The sequence below is a fragment of the Ochotona curzoniae genome, unplaced genomic scaffold (genome assembly GCF_017591425.1).
Source record: "Ochotona curzoniae isolate NIBS_2020 unplaced genomic scaffold, NIBS_Ocur_1.0 contig_54, whole genome shotgun sequence".
Classification (NCBI taxonomy): Eukaryota; Metazoa; Chordata; class Mammalia; order Lagomorpha; family Ochotonidae; genus Ochotona; species Ochotona curzoniae.
The window spans coordinates 2,455,788-2,480,669 of NW_024466464.1; the positions used below are offsets into that span (position 1 = coordinate 2,455,788).

Sequence of the window (24,882 nt, forward strand, 5' to 3'; positions counted from 1 at the left end):
GCCGGGCCTTTCTGCGAGGCACCTGTTCTGTCAGCCACCTGCCGGGAGATGGTGTTTCCCGGACCTTCACCGAGCTCGGCTGCACCGTGTGACCACGCAGGCTTCGGGAGTAGCTATCTGGATCCTGCCAGCCACGGCCCGTGACCTAACGCTGTTTGTAAGGGGACGCTTCTTCACCTTGCTTGACAATCTGAAGGAGACAAGAACCTCAGCAACACCCGGGTGCTCTCACAGCGCAGCGCGGCTGTGTTTCCAAGTACAGTTCCAGAGAAACTGAGCAGTCTGTACCGTTGCCTGCAGCGAGAGAACACGGGCATGCAGGCAGGTGCCCCAGGATGACTGGAGCCCAGCACGACTCCCTCTGCCCGTCTGCTGCAGGTGGAGACGGCAGGGTTTTCTAGCTGAGCGATCAGCACGTGGGGAAGAGCTTGTCGGGCCAGGACACAGCCGGGCAGAGAGCTGCATCGTGGCTTAGGTATACCACCAAGCCAGCTTCCTTTCCGCTCCCACGGCAGCTCCAAGTCACAAGACAGCCACGCACAGGGCCAGCACTGCAGAGCCCCTCTGTGCATCTGGGCGGAACCAGAGGGGGCGGGGCTGCCACAGCGTGCACTGCTCTCATTTCACTGAACATTAGTTGGCAAATCAGTTTCTTGCTCATTATCTCCAGCGAAATCAGGACAACTCCAGGAGCAGGACAGCATCTCCCCACTTTTCAACAAGCCTGAGGAGCAGCAGGACAGGTGGCCCCTGAGGGACTGTCCAGGCGGCTAGCGGTGGACACGCACAGACCAGTCTATGTGAAATTGTACTACAAAATTCAAAAATTCAAAACAAAAACATAACAAAAAATGAGAGAGAGCATGCCCGTCCTCACAGCTGCTCCTGCTCTCAGCTCACACCAGTCTCACCAGCCTCTTGGCTCCTTTCATTTGCTTGCTCTCTCTCTCTCTCTCTCTCATTCTTTTGTTACGTTTTTACTTTGAATTTTTAAATTTTGTAGCACAATTTCATATAGACCGGGATTCCCCCCAAACTCCCACCCGACAGATTTCCCCCATGTTGCTACAATAGCATAGTCCTTCATAAAGAATCATAATTCAATTAGTCTCTTATTTAACTGAGCCCTGACATTGCTGGTACAGACAATGTCAGACAGTCCAGCATCCCATTGTCTACACATGTCCAACAGCTTCACTGGGAATCCATCTTTCGTATGGAAGCAGGGATGCATGTTGTATTGTTCCCCCACATCTGGATATGATAGACCCCAGTACTCCATCACTGTACATTTTCATAAATGAGAAGCCATGAATCAAGGGCAACAACTGGTATGAATTAGAACAGCCACAACAACAACATCAACATAGAAAGCACTCTCTAATCTATAGGAACAGGGAGAGACTTCTTAGAAAAGACGCCGAAAGCACAGGCAGTCAAAGCTAAAATGAACAAATGGGACTAGATCAAACGAAAAAGGCTTCTGTACAGCAAAGGAAACAATTAACAAAGTGAAGAAGCAACCAACAGAATGGGAGAAAATTTTTGCACACTACACAAGTAATAGGGGGCTAATATCCAGGATTTACAAAGAGCTTCAGAAACCCAGGGACAATAAAAACAACAACGCTGTGGACAAATGGGCAAAGGAAATGGACAGACATCTTTCAAAAGAACAGATCCAAATGGCTAACAGACGTATGAAACGACGCTCAGGCTCCCTAGCCATCAGAGAGGCACAAATGAAAACCACTAAGGTACCACCTAACCCCAGTGGTTTTTATGTATCTACTATTTTAAAAAAAAGATTTATTTATTTTTATTGGAAAGGCAGATATACAAAGAGGAGGCCGATACTATGCCGAGCAGTAGCCAGGATCCAGGAAGCTCCTCCAGGTCTGCCACGCGGGTGCAGGGTCCCAAGGTTTTGGGCCGTCCTCGACTGCTTTCCCAGGCCACAAGCAGGGAACTGGATGGGAAGTGGGGCTGCCGGGATTAGAACCGGCCCCCATATGGGATCCTGGCAAGTTCAAGGCAAGGACTTTAGCTGCTAGGCTATGCCTCCGGGCCCTATGTATCTACTTTTATGTATCCCACTAGGAGCTTCTGCCACTCGACCTCAAGGACTCACCAACTTAGGAATGAGCGTGGCAAAGGTGTCCGAGCATTATCTCCTGGCCATTCTCTCCAAGGACTCCTTCAGCACTCACCCGGTCTTTCCTCCATGTCTGCCATCATTTTATGGCTGTGCTGTATCGGGGTGACCCCCGTGGGTCTCCCAGAACATGCTGTGCTGTATCGGGGTGACCTCTGTGGGTCTCCCAGGACAGGCTTGCTGTGCTGTGTCGGGGTGACCTCCGTGGGTCTCTCAGGACAGGCTGTGCCATATCGGGGTGACCTCCATGAGTCTCCCAGAACAGGCTGTGCTGTGTCGGGGTGACCTCCGTGGGTCTCCCAGGACAGGCTGTGCTGTGTCGGGGTGACCTCCGTGGGTCTCCCAGGACAGGCTTGCTGTGCTGTGTTGGGGTGACCCCTGTGGATCTCCCAGAACATGCTGTGCTGTGTTGGGGTGACCCCTGTGGATCTCCCAGAACAGGCTGTGCTGAGTTGGGGTGACCCCTGTGGGTCTCCCAGAACAGGCTGTGCTGTGTTGGGGTGACCTCCGTGGGTCTCCCAGAACACGCTGTGCTGTATCGGGGTGACCTCCGTGGGTCTCCCAGAACAGGCTTGCTGTGCTGTGTTGGGGTGACCTCCGTGGGTCTCCCAGGACAGGCTTGCTGTGCTGTGTTGGGGTGACCCCTGTGGATCTCCCAGAACATGCTGTGCTGTGTTGGGGTGACCCCTGTGGATCTCCCAGAACAGGCTGTGCTGAGTTGGGGTGACCCCTGTGGGTCTCCCAGAACAGGCTGTGCTGTGTTGGGGTGACCCCTGTGGATCTCCCAGGACAGGCTCTGCTGTATCGGGGTGACCCCTGTGGGTCTCCCAGAACAGGCTGTGCTGTGTTGGGGTGACCTCCGTGGGTCTCCCAGAACACGCTGTGCTGTATCGGGGTGACCTCCGTGGGTCTCCCAGAACAGGCTTGCTGTGCTGTGTTGGGGTGACCTCCGTGGGTCTCCCAGAACACGCTGTGCTGTATCGGGGTGACCTCCATGGGTCTCCCAGAACAGGCTTGCTGTGCTGTGTTGGGGTGACCTCCGTGGGTCTCCCAGGACAGGCTTGCTGTGCTGTGTTGGGGTGACCTCCGTGGGTCTCCCAGGACAGGCTTGCTGTGCTGTGTTGGGGTGACCTCCGTGGGTCTCCCAGAACACGCTGTGCTGTATTGGGGTGACCTCCGTGGGTCTCCCCGAACAATCATTCCCACTACAGCAGCATACTCTTTGCTCTTCCATTCACTCGAGTGACATTTTAACTGAAAATACAATTTAACTAGGAATATTTTTTTTCATTGAAAGAATGTTCCACTTGGCTCTTTTAAAAATTGGGGCATTAGGAAATGTTCAACATCATTACACATCAGGTAAACAAAAATTAAATCCCAATGCTACATCATGACATATCTCTCAGGATGGATGAAGTAAAAAGTAGTGACAACACCAAATGCCAGTGAAAAGGCACAGGATCTAGCGGCTTTACGCCTTGTGGATGCGTGGGGACGCACAACGGAATGAGCTCTCAGTACAGCCACGTGGCCTTTCCTTTCTTAGAAAAACCAAGTGTGCAACCCTGCGCCAGCCCAGACACTGCACACCTGGGCATTTACCAGGGGAACGGAGCTTGCCCTTCACGCCAATGCCAACGCCAGCACAGGGGTTTTTACAGCAGCTTAACTTTTTAAGAGTCAAAAGCTGTTCGCAACCCATATGCGTTTCAACAGGTGGACAACTACATCAAATGGAAATACATCAGGGCAAGGAGTGCTGCTCAACAGTAGCAAGAAGCCATATGTGGGCAAATTCAGAGGTGCCGGAGACAAAGGCGAGGCGGAAAAGCCCATCGCAAAGCTCTCACGCGCCTCCTAGGGCCACAGGGACTGGCTGTCAAGAGGACACGTACAGACACGGGTCATTCTGAGGTTACACAACGATGTGACGGTAATTAATGTCAGTGAACCGGACACTTAGAAGGTTTAAAAGGGTACATTTTATATTAGCTGTGTTTTTGTCATAATTAACAGTTTTTAGCACTTGGGGGGTGGGGAGGTAAGACACCGGGTTCCAAAGACTTCTCACTGCAGGGGAAATCCACACCTCTGTCCAGATCCCGGGACCAGAACCGCCTCAGGCCTCTCCTCACGCTAGCCACGCTGAGTCTCTGACCTTTTACTGAGAAAACTCCAGAAGTTTTTTCCTGCTTTTTCATCTGATTGTTCTGTCTGTCTCAAAACATTCACCCCCTGGATGCACGCTGGGACCCCGAGAAAGTGGCATCCCCAGAGTCTGGCACCGTGGCTCACAGGGCATGCTGCCGCCTGTGGCACCCTTCTCACTCAAGTCCTGGCCGCTCCGCTTCCCATCCAGCTCTCGGAAATGTGCTGGGAGGCAGCAAAAGAGGGCCACGTGCTTGGATTCCTGTGATCTGCGTGAGCGATCTGGACGCAGTGCTGGCCTAAGCTGCTCCAGCCCTCGCAGCCCTCACAGCCATTTAGGGCCTGAGCCAACAGATCGGAAGATCTCTTTCTGACAGAGAGAGAGAAGAGGAATTCTTTCAAATAAATAAACACATTTTACAAAATAAACAAAATAAAGCAAGCAATGCATTCAGTGGGAAATGTACCAACTCCGTAATCAAACAGCACGCGCACCGCCCCCCAGCTGCCTGCCTCCCGGCTCTCAAGCACCAGCAGTGGGGGGACCGTAACATGAACCAGCGCATGAAACACACCCAACGGGAAGATGGATCACTACTGTTAGTGCTAACGATGCTGAATGAATGAAGCTAGACACAGACTATCCCACGTTCGGTAACTGACGCGCAGTTCCAGGGCAGGTGCACTGTTCTATGGCAGTAGAAGTGAGGTCACTGGGAGGCAGGCAACACCAAGGGTGGGACCTTCTCCATCGGCAGTGTAGTCACCTCCTTGTGCACACATGTGCCCGAGCACTGTGCACTTCGCTGGGGGTGACCGCTCCCATCACCCTACCCTGGCAGTGCCCAGCCAGCAGACCCCCCTGCCTCACTGCACTCCCTGCTAAGCTGCTTCCCTGAGGGACTGCAGTGCTTGCCATGCCCTCTGCCCCCGTCTCCATCACCAACCATGTGAGCAAAGGCAGAAAAGGGGAGGTGGCAAAACTGGCCAAGGGCACTGCCTATTCATGACAGCACCACTGAATGTCAACACCACAAAGAATCTCACTTTTGACATGGGAAAACGGAGGCGAACGGGGAAAAGCCATCGGTCCAAGGTTAGAGTTACTGTAGAAGCAAGGCTTGAACCTGTGTCTCCCCCTCATCTCTGCTTTCTCTAAGCACGGTTCAGTTTACAGGTATAGACATGCCTAGAAGTTACCAACATTTAAAAGCATATTATTTTGAAAGTTTAGCTGACTAAAAATATCGTTACAAACCTACTTCACCCACTCATTAAGTTGTAACTTTCAATGTAAGCGTTGATTTTTTTAAAGAAATTGTCTTGAAACGATTATAAATTATAAACTGTTATAAGGCATAAACTGGCATGAAATGGCTGCACATTAATGGATGTCCAAGCATTCAGACACGGATAGCTATGAACCAGACCACTGCTGAATCACCTGGCCTGCTTTCACCACCACCGATGCTTCCCAACCCAGAACATTACTGGCAAGCCACCTCCCACAGAACAGACTGGAACTTTGAAATACTTAATTCACAGGCTTTGAGTTTCCAGGAAAAAATGTGTGAGAGCCCTGGTGCTCACACATTCCTGACAGGGAGGCTCCGGGATACACTGTGAGCAGGGGCACCAGCAAGAAAGCCAGGGAACTGCAGCACCCGGAGCCGGCTGACCCCCATGGCCCGGGAACTGCAGCGCCCGGAGCCGGCTGACCCCCATGGCCCGGGAACTGCAGCGCCCGGAGCCGGCTGACCCCCATGGCCCAGGAACGGCAGCACGTGGAGCGGCTGACCCCCATGGCCCGGGAACGGCAGCACGTGGAGCCGGCTGACCCCCATGGCCCGGGAACGGCAGCACCGGGAGCCGGCTGACCCCCATGGCCCGGGAACTGCAGCGCCCGGAGCCGGCTGACCCCCATGGCCCGGGAACGGCAGCGCCCGGAGCCAGCTGACCCCCATGTCCCGGGAACTGCAGCGCCCGGAGCCGGCTGACCGCCATGGCCCGGGAACTGCAGCACAGGGAGCTGGCTGACCCCTATAGCCCTGGAACGGCAGCACAGGGAGCCGGCTGACCCCCATGGCCCGGGAACGGCAGCGCCGGGAGCCAGCTGACCCCCATGGCCCGGAACGGCAGCACCGGGAGCCGGCTGACCCCCATGGCCCGGGAACTGCAGCACCGGGAGCCGGCTGACCCCCATGGCCCGGGAACAGCAGCGCCAGGAGCCGGCTGACCCCCACCCGGGAATGGCAGCGCCAGGAGCCGGCTGACCCCCTTGCACTGCTCCCGACTGAAGCACCTCCTGCGCAAGGGGAGACACTCCACAGCATCAGTACTCACATTTCCTAATTTGAGAAATGCAGGCAAAGAACATGTATCTAAACCCAAATAGCACAGATGGGCCTTAGCATCAAATTAGACATTATTTATAAGACAAAGCTGTGCTTATCTTTGAAATGCACAGATAGCAAATTAACTGGATTTAGGAAATCAGAGAAATAAGCATGCGTCTCTTTCATGTCAGATAAATAAAACCCATAATTATGCATTCGAAATTTTGCAAAGAACTCATACTCAATCTTTTCAAAATACTCTGCCCTTCCAAGATTCTGCACACTTCGACAGCTCTTTCTCTTACATTATGCCAGGAAGTTTATATATATATAAACTTTATATATATATATATATATGACTTTCTTCGCATTCATTCTTCCTCCCATTCCAGGGCTATACATCACGAGGCCAGACAGCATTATCAAAATAAAGAGCTATGGGGTGAGGCCAGCACCTACTTCAACAAACAACAGAATACCAAAGAAAGGTTTTTTTTCTCTCCCTTTTCATTGGGAGTTTTGATTAAAATCACAAAGCCCAGAGAATACTATTTTTAAAGTTCAAGCATTCGAAAGAGTATGTGCTCGGCAGTGAGCAAAACAAATCCACCACCCCAGCGACATACACAGACACAAGCCTGGGTCTTTGGCACAGGAGAGAGAAGCAGGTAACGCTTGGCAGAATCAGGGTCCCAACATTGGAACGCCAAGGTCACGTACTGGAACGGGACCTCCCTCATTAGGACATGAAAGCCAGAGGCTGTGAGGACCACTGGGTGTCACAGGTTATCCCACGGCACACCCCCTCCACACCAGTCTACAGTGGCCTGGCCCTTCTGCCCATCTGCCCACTCATATTAGCTCCCTATTGCTTCCAAAGCTTAGCCCTCTTCTGCCAAGTAATCCAAGCTTTCAGGAACCGGGTCTGGATTCTTGGGGAGCTGATCTGGCTCCCGACCTTCAGGCCTCAGGAGCAGCCCTGGCTATTGCTGAGGCCGGACAACCGGTAGACTGCTGTGGTTCTCAGATAAACTCCATCCACGTTCAAGACAACCAAAATCACCTGTGTGGTTTGCAAGCAAGGCCTGCTTAACTGACGAGGCTCTAGGGTTTGGCTTCCTGGCTGTACGCTGGCACAGCTGTATCAATCTTTAGATATCATTAGCAAACCAATTAACTCCAAGTGTAACCTAGATGTCCTTGGTGATACTGAGTCTGTTATCTCAAGCATCTTGTCACCGACTCTTCTTGGCAATCTGACAAGCGGCAGACACCACTCCTATATCCTCCACACAGAGTCTTCTCTCACAACCGCCTCATTTCCAGAAACAGTAACTCAATCCTACCAACCCGCCAGGCCCCAAATCTTAAAGGTGTCCATGGATTCTCTCATTCTCATATCTTCACCTAATCTAGATCCCACTGACTCCCTCAAAGCATCAGTATCCAAAACTTCCTACGAGTTCTATGCAAACGCAAGTTGATCAATTCTAGTTCAAACTGAAACCTGATTTTCCAGAGAAGGAGAAAAAGAATGAAATGACTTCAGGAACAAGAACTTAAAAGCCAAAAAAACGTTCAGCAAACACAGAGAACAGAACAAGCCCAATACAGACAAGACCATGGGATTTAATGTGAGGTGCACCCGGGCTGGGGTCTGAGCTCTGTGGTTCACAAGCTGTGTGCCCTCGGGTTAGCCATTCGACATGGGAGCTGCAAGCGCAGCTAATTACACCTGTCTCCGAGGCAGGTGTGAGGATTAGACTAGAAGACGTGTTTCAAGTAGGTACTCAATGAGTAATAGCTGCTGTGGGGATTATTAATAGGCTCTCGTACTAATTTTTCAAGCTGGGAGGCGTGAGACTTACTAGTTCCCTTCAAAATGGGTGGAAATCATTTACTTGTAAACTTAAGCTCACATTTTAAAGTTAGGGGACAGAGGAAGGAGATGGGGTATTTCTACCACATGACACAGGTTCACGTGTGCCCACTGTGTGAGGGCAGCAGTGCAGGAAGCCCCTTCCAGCCTCAGCAACACACTGGACCCGTCAGAAGTGGGGACAATGTGTCTGTGTTTGAATGCTGGGTAAGCTTGTGGAGAAGACCACGTCTACTGATCCACGGCGCCCCCACAGCACGCCGTTACTGTGCGTGGGGTGAGACGCGAGGCTGAAGGACCTTGAAACACATACGCAACTTTGTGTCCCATCGTTAAAAAGAAAGTGATATCATCAAGTCATTTTATTGGGCGTGCTTGACAATCAGCACACCGCTTACTTGACAGGGCATGAGGTTCAGACGCAAATCTATGCTTGACTGGCTTATCACTGGTCTTCAGCTCGAATTTTTAAGTTTTTAGAAAAAGCTTCTGAGATTAACCGTGATTTCCTCTATCTCCTCTCTTACTTCTTGATTAAGGGTTGACTGAGGTCACAGCTAGGTCACAGGTTAACAGCTGAATTAATGCACACTTATTAGCTCCCACGGGTTCTGCCTCCATGACACCCACGGAAAGCAGTGGATGAAGAGGGAGCCTCCTGCCCCGGGACCGCATACTGAACCCAGGACAGCATCCTACCCCCGGGACCGCATCCTCCCCCCCCCCCCCCCCCGACCGCATCCTGGCCCCGGGGCCGCATCCTGAACCCAGGACCACATCCTGCCCCCCCCCCCCCCCCCCGGGACCACATCCTGAACCCGGGACCGCATCCTGACCGCATCCTACCCCAGGACCGCATCCTGCCCTCCCCCCCCCCCCCCCCCCCGGGGCCGCATCCTGAACCCAGGACCGCACCGGGCCTTCTGTGCTCGAGACTCAAGTGTTCCCCAACAGTCAGCAAGAATCCCCTTAGCTGCCGTTTTGGCAGAATGGTCTACTAACATAATGAGAAATTGATCTTCCATCATTACTTCACTCAAACGGAGGCTGCATCTGTCACAGCTGGAATCAATACAAAGGGGATTGTGTACGTCTCCTGGAGTAAAACACAGAGAGGGGGCAGTTACCCCACTGCCTAAGATAACTGGTATTTCTACTGGAATTTTAGAATATGGCTCTTATATAAATTGCTGTTCTTGTTTTGGTTTTCAATAAATGAAACACAAACAAGCTTAAGAACAGTCGCAGATGAACAGGTTCAAATCCCAAGGCAGACGAATAAAGAACCCACTCTTGCACAAGTTCCCGTGAACGCACAGGGAGACAGAGACCTCAAACTTAGCATCCGCACTTACATTCATAATTTCTTTTGAAATCTATTGAGCAAATTTTCTCATACATATTTGGAAAAAAGAGAAATAATACCAGAGGCTTTTTCTTCCATGAATTTCTTACTTGAATGCAACCACCTCACAGCATACGTATTTGACTTTTAGCCTAAATGTACAGCAGTTCATGATTCGGGCCGCAGGCAGCCAGTGTGTCATAGACGGGCAGGCCATTAGACTCAAGGAAATGAACCCGTCTTGGCAGGGCAAAGAGAACGAGGCAGCAATTACTGAGTTTTCATCAGAGAAAATAGTATCAAACATTGAAAATCCACACAGCTCTCAAGGAAACATCAACAGCTACTGCATTTGCATGTGGGGCGCTATACAACACAGGGGTGACAGGAACACGTGAAAACAGCCCCAGAAAAGGCAAAACGGATGTGAAGATGCAGCGAGGAGTGCCCCACGGCTAGGGCGTGCAGCAGAGCCAAGGCTCACCTCGCACTCTGGGCTCAAACTGCCTGAAAGTGCCAAGGCCGTCTTCACACACGGGAACACGGCCAGGTTACCCTCCCAAACCCTCCGTCCGCACCGTCTGCACCGACACGGAAACACGGCCAGGTTACCCTCCCAAACCCTCCCTCGGCACCGACACATGGAAACACGGCCAGATTACCCTCCCACGCAGCCGGTATCCGTGTGAGCATCGGCCCCTGCAAGCGTAATTAGAAACATCAGAGACTCGAGGCTCTGTGGCGACTTACATTCTGTGGCTTGGAATAATCTTGTGGCCTTCTCTGAACCAAGTCACTTGAGGCCTGGGGTGGCTGCTGATGGGCATCAGGGTCAGCACCGCCGCATGTCCTTCCGAAACCGTCTTCTTCTGCTCTGTAGCCATGAACTCTCCCATATCTACAAAGAAAAATTACACCTGCTGAGTCCCGGAACGGCCGTTTCCCGGGGAGGGGTGGAGGGCGGGGAGCAGAGATGGAAATAACTACACTTAAAGCCACGACCTCGTGTCCCTTAACCAGACAAGCCGGGCCAATGGCAGCTGTGAGGAATACAAACTCGGGTCTGTGTGAGCCCTCAGCCGCCAAGGTGAACCAGCAGAACCTTGAACCCTTCCTGTGACTGCAACAGTGCAGCGCAGGGTGCGCACCTGACCGGAAGGTGTGCGCCTGACCGCAGGGTGTGCGCCTGACCGGAAGGTGTGCGCCTGACCGCCGGGTGTGCGCCTGACCGCCGGGTGTGCGCCTGACCGTGGCACGGAAATGAGCTGCTGGGAGCACCCTGCTGCCCCTCACGGAAGCCGCTGCTCGGCCAGGTCTGTCCCAGACAGTCCTCCAGGCTCCCCAGTTTCTCCACCTCATCTCTTAACACTGTCAGAAACCATTCTCTCCTGGACTCCGAGGGCCGCGGCAGGCTCCTGGGCCCCCGCACCTGTTGGCCTTATTGTGCCTGATGCTTGCTCCACTGACAAGACCTTCTAAGGGGTCGGTGCTGTGATCCAGCGAGTTGCGCTGCCATGCGGAATGCCAGCACCCAGCCGCTGCACTGCCTGTCCATGCGCCTGGAGATCAGATGGTGGCCCCAGACCTGGGCTCCTGCCGATGGGGGACCAGCCCGGACGTCGTGAGCAAACTGGACAGGAACCAGAAGAAGGGCTCTCTCTCTCTCTCTCTCTCTCTCCACCTCTTCTCTCGGCCTCTGTCTCACACGCTTGCTCACTTGCTGGTTCTGCCTTTCAAATAAATCCATGAACAAACCAATCTTTTTAAAAAGTTGTTTTAAAATGTGAACATATTCTCAGGTACAGAAATAGCAGGTGAAGCTGCTGCTTCGGACACCTGCCCTCATAGCAGCGGCCAGAGACTGAGTCGCACGGCACTTGTTCACAGGCCTGAGAGGCACGGATGCTGACTGACACAGCTCGATTCCTGTCACTTACGTGAGGGACCCTGCATCGAGGCCCAGGCTCCTGGCTCTGGGCTGCCAGCCCCACGGGAGACCTGAATGAGGCCCCTAGATCCTGTCTGCAGCCTGCCTCAGCTCTAGCCACTACGGCTGCTGCGATAGTGAACCGGCAGCTAGAAGCACTAGCGCTTTCCCATTGCAATTTTGACTTTTAAATAAATCTTCAAAAAATAATAACTGAGGGTCCAGCACAGTAGCCTAGCACCTAAAGTCCTCACCTGCTGTTGCCAGGATCCACATGAGCAGAAAGCTGAAGTTGAGGGCGTGATTAGAACTGGAAGCAGGCACCTCAACACTAGCATGATGTAGCATGATGCAGCCATGTAGGCAGCCGCCTAACACCTGCCCCACAAAGTGTGCCCCTCTGTGGTCACTTCAGAGAGAGGTGAAACTTACCCCCAAAGGGAAAGTAAAACCAGATACAAAAAAAAAAAAAACAAACAAACATAAAGACACACAAAAAACCCTAAGAGCTAAGAATAACGGACAGAAAAAAAAAAAGGTATAAATAATTAAACCAAAGAAAGTGCATAAACAATTTTATAAAGTAGAATTTTTGCATTGAAATCCAAGCTCACGACTTACTGAAATATGATTTGCGTATTTTTCAGCACATATTATTAGTTACGATTTCAAATATCTAATTGAATAAAAGTTATGAATTACTCTGCAGACAGATCTAGCCGAAAGTGTTTACCGCAATTCAGAGAATTTAAGCCTTTCTGGTGATTAAAGAATAATTAAATGTGTATCGTATCAGCACCTCAGTCACTAGGACCTATGGTAGAATAATTAGGTATTATTTTATTTTATATACAAGCACTGCAAGACGCAGGCCTTAACTGGGACCGAACAAACAAGTCAATAAAGGTTGTCATGACCGACCGGCATCGCCCGTCCTGGCAGTATTACACCGTTCTCTGGAGTCACAGCGTACTAAAATGTAGCGTGAGCCCTCATAGTATTTTCTGCTTACTTTTAAACAGATATTATGACAGCGCCTTTGGAATACAGTAGGTGGACAGCCCCTCCAGGCTGACTCTGCCCTTCCCGACTTTGGGAGGCCTGGCCTCTGTGTCCTGCAGGGCCACTCTAACTCAAGGCCCCGGCAGGTGGACACCTTGGCTTGCTCTGCCCAGCTGCGTTCTCCAAGCTGGATCTGCTCAATAAAGAACTCATCAATCCTGCCCCACTAACGCCGCCCGGGCCACCGAAAAGAACTGACTGCCAGTGGGTGACATCTGACCGGAACTGGTTTAACTATTTATTTTAGCAACATTTTGAATGAGGAGATAATAGAGGAAGCAGCTGACTGACAAGGAGGTCACGCTGTTAACACGTGTACCCTCCCTGGTGCCCTGCAGGGCCCTCAGCTGACGGGCCACACGGGGTGGTTACTCGGTCGTGTTTTAGCAGCTCCTCCCTTCCCAACACAACCAAGGGCAGAAGCGATGGTGACCGCTTCCCGCAGACACAGTGTCCGCCCTTTGCAATACACGTACATGCCACTTGAACCTCCGACTTCTTCTGCAGGAGCGCTCCCATTCTGTTCCGCACCACGCAGCGGTAAAACCCGGCATCCGGCTGCTGCAAGGATGGGATCACGTACCTGCAAACAGCAGAACAAGTGTTAACAGAGAGCCACGCGGCGGCGGCGGCCCCACCGGCGCTTCACACAGGCTTCCCTTCCGCCTACCCAGATACATGCAACCCTTCCCCGACCACGATGCTGAGCACAACTTATTTCTAAGATTATTCCATCAATATCTCTCTGTAAACATTACATGAGTGAAGACCTACGGCTGTTTCGCTTAGCCTCATATTCCTGCCTTAGCACAGCAGAAGTAATACTCGGACTGGCTGAACGATGCACGAATTACTAAATAATTAAAAGCGGCATTTAAACAGACCTTTTGATGTAAAGGCAGTTGTGGTTCAATCTGTAGACCCTAAGAACGTTTAGAAACCCTTTCTGGCACGTGCCATCTTGTTAACACAACTTGCCACGCGGCTATGGAAGCTCGCCCAGCACTGTGTCGGATGAGGTACTGAAGTCCCGAAGGCCAGGAGAGCAGGGGTCAGGGCGTCAGGGCGTTGGGGCGTCGGGGCACCGGGGCGTCAGGGTGTCAGGGTGTCAGGGTGTCAGGGCGTTGGGGCGTCGGGGCGTCAGGGTGTCAGGGTGTCAGGGTGTCAGGGCGTCAGGGTGTCAGGGCATTGGGGCTTCGGGGCGCTGGGGCGTCAGGGCCAGGGTGTCAGGGCGTCGGGACGTCAGGGCGTCAGGGTGTCAGGGCGCCGGGGCGTCGGGGCGTCAGGGCGTCAGGGTGTCAGGGCGTCAGGGTGTCAGGGTGTCGGGGCAGCAGGGCGTCGGGGCGTCAGGGTGTCAGGGCGTCAGGGTGTCAGGGCGTCAGGGCGTCAGGGCAGCAGGGCGTCAGGGCAGCAGGGCGTTGGGGCGTTGGGGCGTCAGGGCATCGGGGCAGCAGGGCGTCGGGGCGTTAGGGCGTCAGGGCAGCAGGGCGTCAGGGCGCCCCTCACAGCTTTCAGACCCCTCCTTCCCGCTCACACACCCACGGCCTAACGCTCGGGAAGAAAAGATCAGTTCATTTGTATTTTCCATCACTTTGACTGCAAATCAGCACCCAAACTGACATCTAAAACCTCAGTGTTTTGCATAGGAAGCTTTAACAAGTAGTTAACAGACACAGACTCTGTAAAAGTCACGCTTTAAGTTTACCGTAACAGGATGCTTCAAAATCCAAAAGCAGGTCATGAGACACCTCAGAGCCCCACGGCTAAGCCACCTAGGGCCGACGGATTGCTCCTAAGCCATGTTCACAAGCCAGCCAAGAGGAAGATCACAACAGGCCGTGCATCTGGAGGATGCACGAGGACGCCCTACAACTCAGCGGCAATAAAGACAATAAATGAACAAATAAATAAATAAAAGAAATCGTAAATAGGTGGGTGGCTGAAGAGACATTTCCCCAAAGACAGCACACCAAAGTGGTCAATTTCAATAATTAGGACAATACAAATCAAAAGGATACACCTGTTTGACAAATCAAATTTGATGAAAAATCCATGACATTGTCATCAACAGAATTAACACCTGATGGTGAGACTGTGGGAAGAGGGACCCTAGGACACTGCAGTGTGGACTGCAAACTGGGCAGATGCAGTCTCTACAGAAAATGGTCAAGAAAAGCAGAAGTATCAGATCAACCAGAAGCAGACAGGATCCTGAAGAGGCAGCAAGAACGCCGTACTTGTTGTTCTCTCATGAAAACAACCTTCTGAGTGTCTTTTTACTGGACCCGGCAGCGTGGGGCGCACTACGGCCCGGCGTCCCACACGGATGCTGTTTCTTGTCCCGGCACCCCCTGCGAATGCAGCTTACTGCCCGGGAAAGCAGTGGAGGCCAGCCCAAGTCCTTGGAACTCAGCACCCACGTGGGAGACCCAGAAGACATCCCTGGCTCCCAGATTCAGGTCAGCTCAGCTCTGGCCTTTGCAGCCCTTTGGGGAGTGAAGCAGTGATGAAATATCTTTTCTATCTTTCCTTCTTTTTAAAATGTGCCTTTCAAAAGAAAATAGATCTTAAAAGAAAAAACAAAGCTGGGGAGGGTCTGCTGTCCCTATGTTTCACTGGCAAAATCTGAGCCTTGTATGCACTGGGATCTCATGGGCGCCAGTTCATGTCCTGGCTGCTCCACTTCCCACCCAGTTCTCTGCTGGTGGCCTGAAAAAGCAGTGGAGGACAGTCTAAAGCCTTGGGATCCGCAGCCACACAGGAGACACGACGAAGCTACTGGCTTCAGATCTACTCAGTTTTGGCTGTTGCGGTCATCTGGGGAGTGAACCGGTGCGTGGAAGATGTTTCCGTCTCTCCTCCTCTCTGTGAATCTGCTTTTTCAATAAAAATAAACAGGGTCGCGTGGTTTGGCTCAGTGGCTAAATCCTTGCGAGGCCGGTTTGTGTCCCAGCTGTTCCACTTTCCATAGAGCTTCCTGCTTGTATCCTGGGAAAGCAGTAGAGGACAACCCAATAAAAATAAATAAATCGTAAAAAAAAAAAATGGAAATAATTCCATCTGACACTACATAAACTTGGAAACACACTAAGCTGAATCACCGGAACAGTAAAGCACACACTTGACCATACCACTTGTTAGACCAACGTATAAAACAGCTAGAACAGCACGATCAGAAAGTGGGGTGGTGGCTGCCAGGCCCTGGTGGGGGTAACTGGGCAGGCATCAAAGGGCTTAAGGCTTTGATAATCCAAGACGAGCACCACAGCACCCATGCTGCATCCTATTGGGTACGTATTTGAAATTCTACTACCAGGATCAATATCACAGTACACAGCATGGAGGGAGGAAGGAAGCCTCTGAGATGATGGAGGCGTTCATGACATAGTATGTGGTAACAATTCCACACAGAAGCTATCATCTTCCAACTCATCGCAATGCCTACCTTAGGCACAGCTTTGTGAATACTAATCATGTATTAGAAACAAAAATGCGATCTAGTTACATGCAACTGAATGAAACAATATATTAAGAAAAGTAATGTCTGAGGTTGAGACGCCTATCAAAAATGGAAAGTTTGCTTATTCTGAGAAAGGATGAGAGAACAAGAATTCAGATGTAATCTATTTTCTAAAAAGGAAATCATAGCATTATACAGAAAAGATGCTCTGGGAAAACTTATCTACAACTCAAAAATGTTCCCTTGGGGCCAGCACTGTGGCATCCTGGGTAAAGCTGGCCCACACACCTGCCTCACTGGCATCCCCGTGGGCACCAGCTCGTGTCCCAGTTGTCCCACTTACGACACAGCTCCCTGCCAACAACTCGGGGAAGGCTGTGGAAGAGGCTCCACGTGCTCAGGCCCACATGAAGCTCCCACATCAAGTTCTGGATCTGCTTTCTCTGCTCAGCTGCTCAGCACATCGTGGGTCACACGTACCCAGCTCCTGCTCATCTTGACACTCAGTCAACGTGAAAAAGGGACTTACAGGCATGATTCTGAGCAAACAGGACACTTAAATAATACAAGTAATTAAATAGTAAGCAAATATGAATCAAAATGAATTTTCCATCTGATAGCTTTCCTGAGATCCTATGGCAAGGTTAATAATAACTTCATGAGAAAAAATACTGCTGAGTTTTCATATTGAAAATTTTTTCTTCTTAGAAATGGTTCATCTCAAACGAAATTAATTACTGAGCATAATCAGAATCATGTCACACCGAGCACAAAGAGTGTCGCCAATTATTTACACTAGGGCTCACAACTGGGAAGATAAGCAGTTTAATTATTCTATACTGTGATTATAACAGGAAAGTTTGCAAAGTAAGCCAATACGAAATCAACAGGAACTTTTAGGAAGGAAATAACACAAGCATTAGATTACATATCTGAAAGACGACAAGGTCGGTTTTATTATCGCGGTGTGTAACCAATTCATTTATGTGTTATCCATTATACTTCTTCCTTTTGCAACGTCCTAAATAGAGCTTACATTCCATGAGTGTCTACAGCAATCCTTTATACTGAAGTTAAAAGAAGACTCAGTTCTCCTTCTATAGAAGAGAGAAAATAGACACAGAATTGAATATTTGGCATATGCTGCATCCGTACCATCTCTTTAGTCTAATGTCTCACCAGGGGAAAAAACACACCAAGTCCTCCACCTATGACGGGAATTCCTACACAAACTGTGCTAACAGATGGGGATATTCATTGCAAGCCTATTGTTTATAAACATGCATTTTTAAGGAGAAAAGTTTCCTGGCTCTTTATAAGAACGTATGATAAAAATCTTTGCACCATATGCCACTAAAATATAGAAAATGCCTGCTCCATTTCATGCCAACACAGCAGGGAGTGCTTGTATACACTGCATAAAGGCAGAATTCTACTAAAATAACAGAACATTTTCTAAGACTAGCTCATTATCAGGAAAGGCAAATTAGAAAAAAATCAAACACAAAATCCCAATCAAACACAGGGCACACAAGCCTACCTCTGCTGAGTGGGAGAGTACTTCAGGGACAGTCTCAACGGGCCAGTGGAAGCACCCAGCAATTTCTCGAGAAGGCAGTCTCAGGAATACTTCAGCCCATGAAAAACCACTCGGCTAAGCCCCAGACATTTAAAACTTAGGGTCTGAACCATCTCACTCTGCAAAATCCTCCACGCCGTTGCGTGTTGGTAGAGACAGAGCTTATGCCACTCTTAAGGCCCCAAAGACCACATTAGAATATTCTCAGACCCTTGGCTCTACGGAGCTCAGCATGATTTATTAGCCCATTCTTGGGCTGGGACGACACAGGACAGGCCTGAGGGAGAAACTCGGGAGAGAAGCAGTGATGGAAAAATGGAAAGCCCTAGACCAGGAGAACAGCGTGGTGCCCCCTGACAGCTGGGCCAGTGGCTTAGGCAGTGCTGGTAGTGGGAGCCTCAGGGGACGCGCCCCTGGGGAGGCTGTGGCACTGGTGGCCTTGTCTAAGTTTGTGCCCAATCTCCAGTCTGCCTGGAGAGGCTAAGAACAGCCCGACCCCAACCCACGCAAGAACCCGTGTCTGTAGGCCAAGATCCTTCAAAACTCTGTCCGCAACATTGGGACCCAACACACAGAAGGTACCAGCTATTCCCCAGTCACAGAAGAACCTAAATACCACCCCATAGAATCACATGCTTTCTACGAATTTGGCTTCTTAGGAGCCCGTGTTGTGTTGTGCGAAAAGCCACCACCAACCCCAGTGTCCCACTTTGGATCCAGCTCCGTGCTGAAGCGTGGGAAAAGCAGTGGGGGCTGGCCCAAGTGCGTTGGCCCCTGTCACCCATGCAGGAAGCCTGTAAGCGGCTCCTGGCTGCAGCCTTTGCGGCCGATGGACAATCTTCAGTCTCTCTCTCCCTGTCTCAATACAGCTCTTTCAAATAAGTAAACAAAACAAACATACACACACCCTGACTTCCTGGTACACCTCAAAGAATCATTAAGCAAAAAGTTACAAAAGCTAGCTGGGGCAAATTAGGGGTTTCTCTGGGCACAAACCGCGAAAATTTTAGAAAACTAGTGACAAAATCAGGAGTTAGGATGGTTGCCAATTGAACTAGCTAGGTGTGCACCTCAAAGGAGGGCGAGCGCCACCAGCAGGGGAGGGACGCTGCCGCCTCTCCTGCACAGGCAGCACGGTGACTCAGGAAGCAAGTCCCTGTCCAGTCCAAGGCCCGGTGTGCTTTTCTCTCAGCTGCCAGAGGACATATGTCCAGAGCCGTTTTACGTTCATGTCGGCACCAAGGTTTACCTACCTGAAAATAAACAACTAAGTTTATAGCAAACCTTTATAACTTGGCCCAAAGTCTGTTCTTGTTTCCAAAACAAAGAGAAAGTGTTAACAAAACAAAAACCACCTGTAAGCCATTTATATTCTTGAAACTGTCTCAAAATTTTGATTGAAATAAATACATTTTCAGCTTCATGTTAGTCATGTCCTTATGAGGAATGACTCTTTAAGTAAAACAACGAAGCTTGCAAGCTGGAGCCTGGCAAGAGAGCTGACTGCCAGTCCTGAGCCCCGGGCACTCTCAGGGTGCCCAGACGCCCGTTCTTTCAAGACAGTTAAACTCATCAGTACAGAGCTCAAGCCAGCAGTATGCTAAAACCAGAAGCCACCCAATGGATGTATCTACAAATGGAATTTAATCAGGATTTTATTTATTCCAAATTGAGAAGTGCAATAAACAGGTGGCTGTGAAAGTAGGCTAAGGGTCTACGTAAAATGTAGCTGCTGTTCTGAAAATACAAATCCGGGAAATAGACTCCTTCCTGGGGCTAACTGAGGCTCAGGTTGTACAGTCCGCTTACTGTCAGCCAATCACGAAGGAGCACACGTAACTGTCAGCCAATCACGAAGGAGCACATAAACGTCACCAACAATTAGAAAAGTTAAACCAGAGACACTCAGCTGTTGGTATGAGCATGTTTCATTGTGGGATCCTGGTTTATGCTGTTTTCTCTATCCTAAAATGTTTAGAGTATTCTTCACTCTTCATTCATTCCTACGTCTTCTCAAACCATGATGGAAAAGGTTGAACACTCAGGGTTCGGGAATGGAACCCTGGGTGACAACTGCATGCTCTCCCACATCAGCAAGAATGGGTTTTCAGAAAACACTTGGAGAAGCGGGCAGTGATCTTCCTGGGGTTGACAATTTCTTCCATTTTTCTTAATGCTTTAAAATATTAAGTTATCTATAAACGTTACAAGTTGAGAACCATCATATGAAGGCTGGAAGTATGAAGGCAATTTCTGCAGTCACACAAAAAAAGATATATCCCGAGACACAAAGGGAAAGAGGCATAAACTGTAACAAACCAACGAAGCATCAATTAGGAACAAATGGAACAGTTTGCACTGGTTTGTTCTGAAAGCAGTTGTCAACAGTGAGTTAAGGGGCTGATGCTGCAGCACACCCATGTCTGTAGCACTGACAAGTGTGAGTTCTGGCTGCTGCATTTCCCATTCTGCTTTCTATGAACAAGGCCTGGGTCCCTGGACCCCACATGGAGACCGGGACGAAGCTCCTGGATTCATCCCGACTCAGTCCTGGCCATTTAGGGCATGAAACAGCACATGAGGATCTACCTTTCCTTCTCTGTGGCTCGGGTTTTGAAAGAAATGATTCTCTTTTAAAATGTTTTAAAAAAGAAACAAAACCAATGAGTTATTTTACAAATTATCTTAGTCAATCTGACTAAAATTCTTCATTTAGATGCCCTAACAACTCCTGGAGAGAGAACCAAGAAGCGGTGGTAAGTGTTTGGCACAGACGCCTGCCCCTGCTGGACGCCAGCACGGGGGGCACCCTCTGGGGAGGCAGCAGGTCACAGAGCAGACCCTGAGTCTAGGACACCCACAGGAGGGAGCCGAAGGCTCCAGGCTCCAGCTCCCTGCTGCACCGGCCTCGGCAGACGGAAGACCACTTAACATCAAGTTCTCAATCTCCTCCTGCCATTAAAAATATGAATAATTTTATAAAAGAATGCAGGGAAATTAATTAGTAAATTAAAATCTAAACTCAAATAATTTCCAATAAGAACTGTGAAAGGCCCAATGTGCCTTTTGATTCACAGAATCTTGAGAAATAACCACTGACTGCCAGGATCCCACCAAGTTTAAAAGACAGTCAAAATATGAGCCGTGGCTGGGCTGGAACATCCAACAGCAAGAACCAGATTGGGTTGAAGGCCAGTCAGGAAAAGCCACAGTTCCTGCTAGGACAGGAGGTGAGCTGAGTAGGACTGGCTCATGGACCCACTGGCATGTGCAAAACCCCACGGGTAAGCGCAAGAAGCATGATAGGAAACAGCCCAGAACAGGCCATGGAAAGTTACCCACTGGCATACATTTGGCATGGATGGGGGGCAGACGAGGTTGAATCAGTTCACGTCATCCACTGGTAAATCCAAACCCCAGAACAGAGTGTGATTGAGCCAGGTTCAGTCATGACAAAAACCAGTACAAAACACGGAATGCCAAGGTGAGGTTGCCTGTGCCAGATGTGACTGCAGCACGCAACCAGCATGTGTGAGAAGCAGGAAGGGAGGGGTGGAGCCAGCAGGGGGAATATGGGGGGGTTCCCTTGCTGGAAAGCTACTCCTACTGGAAAGCTTGAGCTGGGATGGGGACAGACCAGACTAGGCAGGGCTACAACACCTGTGCACCTCATGTGGACTAGATCAGGGAAAAGCCAGGCTGGGCTGATTATTCCTACTGGTGCAAACAAAATTAGAGTGGGTGAGAGTTGTTGGGGCTTAGCCTCAGCATCAGCTGGCAGAAGCTGGCACTGGGGGCTAGTTCTGTCAAGTCAAACCACAGAACCTACCTGGAGAGTGCATAATCCTCCTGGGAGAGGCCTGGGAGGGAAATAGTGGGCTCCTCCCTCTTGGGTTACCACTTCCACGGGAGGGCACAAAAACTAGGACAGGGGCTAGGGTGGCTTGAGAGACACCCAACAGCATCTGTGTGGGCTGGATAGTGGAGCTGGTTAGATGGAACAAGGTTTTAATACCCATTGACATGTACGAGAGCAGAAGGGGATGTGGGACAGACTGGACTAGTCTGCTACACATACTGGCAAACCAGGGCAGGGGGCAGGCCTGGTGGGGGTTATTGTGGGTCACTCCAACTAGGCCGCAGCCCACTCTGGTTTGTGTAAGGATTTTGTATGTGCTGGGCAGAACCAGGCTGGACTGCAACACCCATTGGTTCCAATAGAAGACAGCACTGGAAACAGAACCAACCCAGCAATTGCAACCACCAGCCGATCGGGGCAGTGGACTGTGCTGGGCCCTGTGCTTGCTAATACATACAAGAATCTGGTCTGGGAACACCTCAGTCAAAGTTTCTTTGGGGATCTCCCTAATCGAAATGGCGGACTCAGAACCCTAACCAAGAAAAGACAGAGGACAGAACAAGTCAATCAACCACCTCAGCTATATGTTGGCAGTGAAATACTGGGCAAACGGAGACTCTATGATGGACTATGTCAATCAGTGGATTCTTCAATGACCTCATCATGCCTGGAGTGGTGAGAGTGGCAGCGATTCAGAACTGGGGAACTATCAAAAGCACTTGAGCAAGACCCTCGGAGCATGCCCCACATCCGGGACCTGGGGAGGGTGGGAGACTGGGTGGGGCTTCTCCCTTAAAATCTCCTTTTACATCAGATATATTAAGGAAACAGTACGGAACAAATTGTCTTGCCCATCTTCCTGTAATGTTTGAACCTTTTTACCCTAATTATGTCAAGATAGTAAAAAAAAAAAAAGTATAAAAAGAGGAAAATTTTGGTGTAAGGCATGAAAAAGCAAGGACTGGAAGCAAGAGCAATCAAGGTTATTTCCTGGACGCAGTTCTTTGATTCATAGGCCAGAAATAAAGCAGGGTTATTCAAACAAACAACAACAACAAAAGACAGTCAAAACTAAGAGATAGGTCAGAAATAAATTGATGGAATGCACAGCCTCGTGGGATGAACATGTGACCATGTCATATGACTGCTAGAGGACTAAATCAGGTGAGATTAGTGCAGGGACCTGTCCAACTCCAAAGTCGGTGTCATGCAGAAAGAGATGCGAATAAGCTACCAATTTTTAACTTGCGAAGTTTATTCTCTAGTCTCATAGACGAAATACCAAAAGGATTTGATGCCTTGAGTGAAGACATCATTTTTTCTAATTTCAGGACTCCCAGATAAAATTATGAGACAAAATTGGCTTGAAAGATTTATGCTGGAGCTTCCAACGAACTGGTCATATCTGATATAACAGGACGTAAGAAGATTAAGTAGCTTGGGAATTTGAGTCCCTGCTTCTTTTAGGTAAATGGACAGGACTACTTTATCTGAGCCCAATAACCTATTATTCTATTAAGCTATGTACCCAGGGAAAGAACAGCAGAGTCTGAAATCATAAACCAGTGTTGGGAAGCCAACACCCAACAGCAGGCAAGGAGCCTAGGATGCCGAGTGCTTCACAGACGGACTGTGGTTAAGTCCCTTGCGGGGGTCCATGGAGCCATCGTCTGGGCAAAGAAACTGGTTAGTGCCACCTAGGAAACAAGTTTCAAACAGAGCTCAGCGAGCAAGCACAGAGCCCCACGGGTTAAAACGGTGTAAAAAAGCACCGCTTAGGGGTCTTCCTCGCAGCTTTGTGATGAATCTTAATCATGTGGCTTGTGTCCAGGTCTCCAGCCTCAGGCATGTGGCTGTGGGACTTCCTGGGGAAGGACCAGGCTTGTCACTCTTCAGCCTTGAGAACAGCAACACAGACTGCCTGTGCGTTAGCTGAAACCTCCTCCTGCTTCTCACAGGAATGTTCTCAAGTCTTCAGTGGAAACATTTTGTATACTGCGTGTCAGGTTTATCCCTAAGCATTCCAGACTGATGCTATTTTAAATTTTATATAAAGTTGTCTCTCAGATATCCACAAGGCATTGGCCCCAGGACTCCATGCATATATCAAAACACACAGTGGCTCTGCTTCCCACCCAGCGCCCTGCCTGTGGCCTGGGAAAGCAGTATGGGACAGTTCAAAGCCTTGGGACCCAGCACCCGTGTGGGAGACCGGAGGGGAGCTCCTGGCTTCGGATGGACTCAGTTTTGACTGTTGCGGCCATTTGGAGAGTGAATTAAAGAAAAATCTTTCTCTCTGTCTCTCCTTCTCTCTGTGAATCTGTCTTTCCAATAAAAATAAAAAATGTTAAAATGATTTGCATTTAACAAAAAATAAAAGTAGCCCTGTTGGAATATAACTACACATCCTCCCATCTCTAGATTATCATAATAATACTATATAAATGCAGGTTAAAAGGTGTTATTTAAATACTAACGGAAAGAAAAAAAATCTAACATGTTTACCACAGATGAAATTCTTTCCCCACATTTTGGAAAGTTCATTGATTTCTAAAACATTGATTTGAAAAGGAGAACAAGAAAGAAGGAAGAGGAGAGATTTTTCCACGCACTGATTCACTCCCCTGTAACAAATAATTTTTGCTGACCTACAGAACTCCAGTCGGGTTGTGTGTATCGCTGGCGTGTCCTGGCACAGCTAAATGCGTCGTCAGGACACGTTTTTATAGACCTCACACGTTCCAAATAGAACATCACATCAGCTCAGAGTTGATGTTTTCCTTCACAATCTCATTTTTTTAAATTACTGTGGCATTTTAGTATACTTGAACTTTTTAAACATTTGATACAGTTCCATAGGCTGAAAGGTTGTCCCCTCACCCCACCATGTCCCTCATATCATCAAAGCAGCATATGCCCTCAACAAAAGTCACAAGTCCACCATTCTGCCACTTAAATTATATTTTAACTCTTAAAAAGGACAACTGCTACCTATTTCTGAAAACGTCTTGAAAATATGTTAGGATGCTACATATACTAGTCTTTGTGGCTGAAGTTTTCACTTTGCTTGTGCTGGGACTGCATGAGAGCCAGGTCACATTCCAGCTGCTCCACTTCCCTTCCAGCTCC

At 49.6% G+C, this 24,882-nt stretch overlaps 1 protein-coding gene across 1 annotated transcript in view; it reads right to left on the bottom strand.

Annotated features, from left to right (window-relative positions):
- Positions 1-24,882, bottom strand: part of SDK1 (sidekick cell adhesion molecule 1) — a 516,271-nt gene that overhangs the window by 486,162 nt on the left and 5,227 nt on the right. Inside the window, exons 3-4 of the mRNA XM_040989963.1 lie at positions 13,332-13,438; positions 10,617-10,764 (exon numbers count right to left, since the gene is read on the bottom strand). Of these exons, the coding sequence (XP_040845897.1) occupies positions 10,617-10,764; positions 13,332-13,438 (255 nt within the window). The remainder of the gene's footprint in view (positions 1-10,616; positions 10,765-13,331; positions 13,439-24,882) is intronic.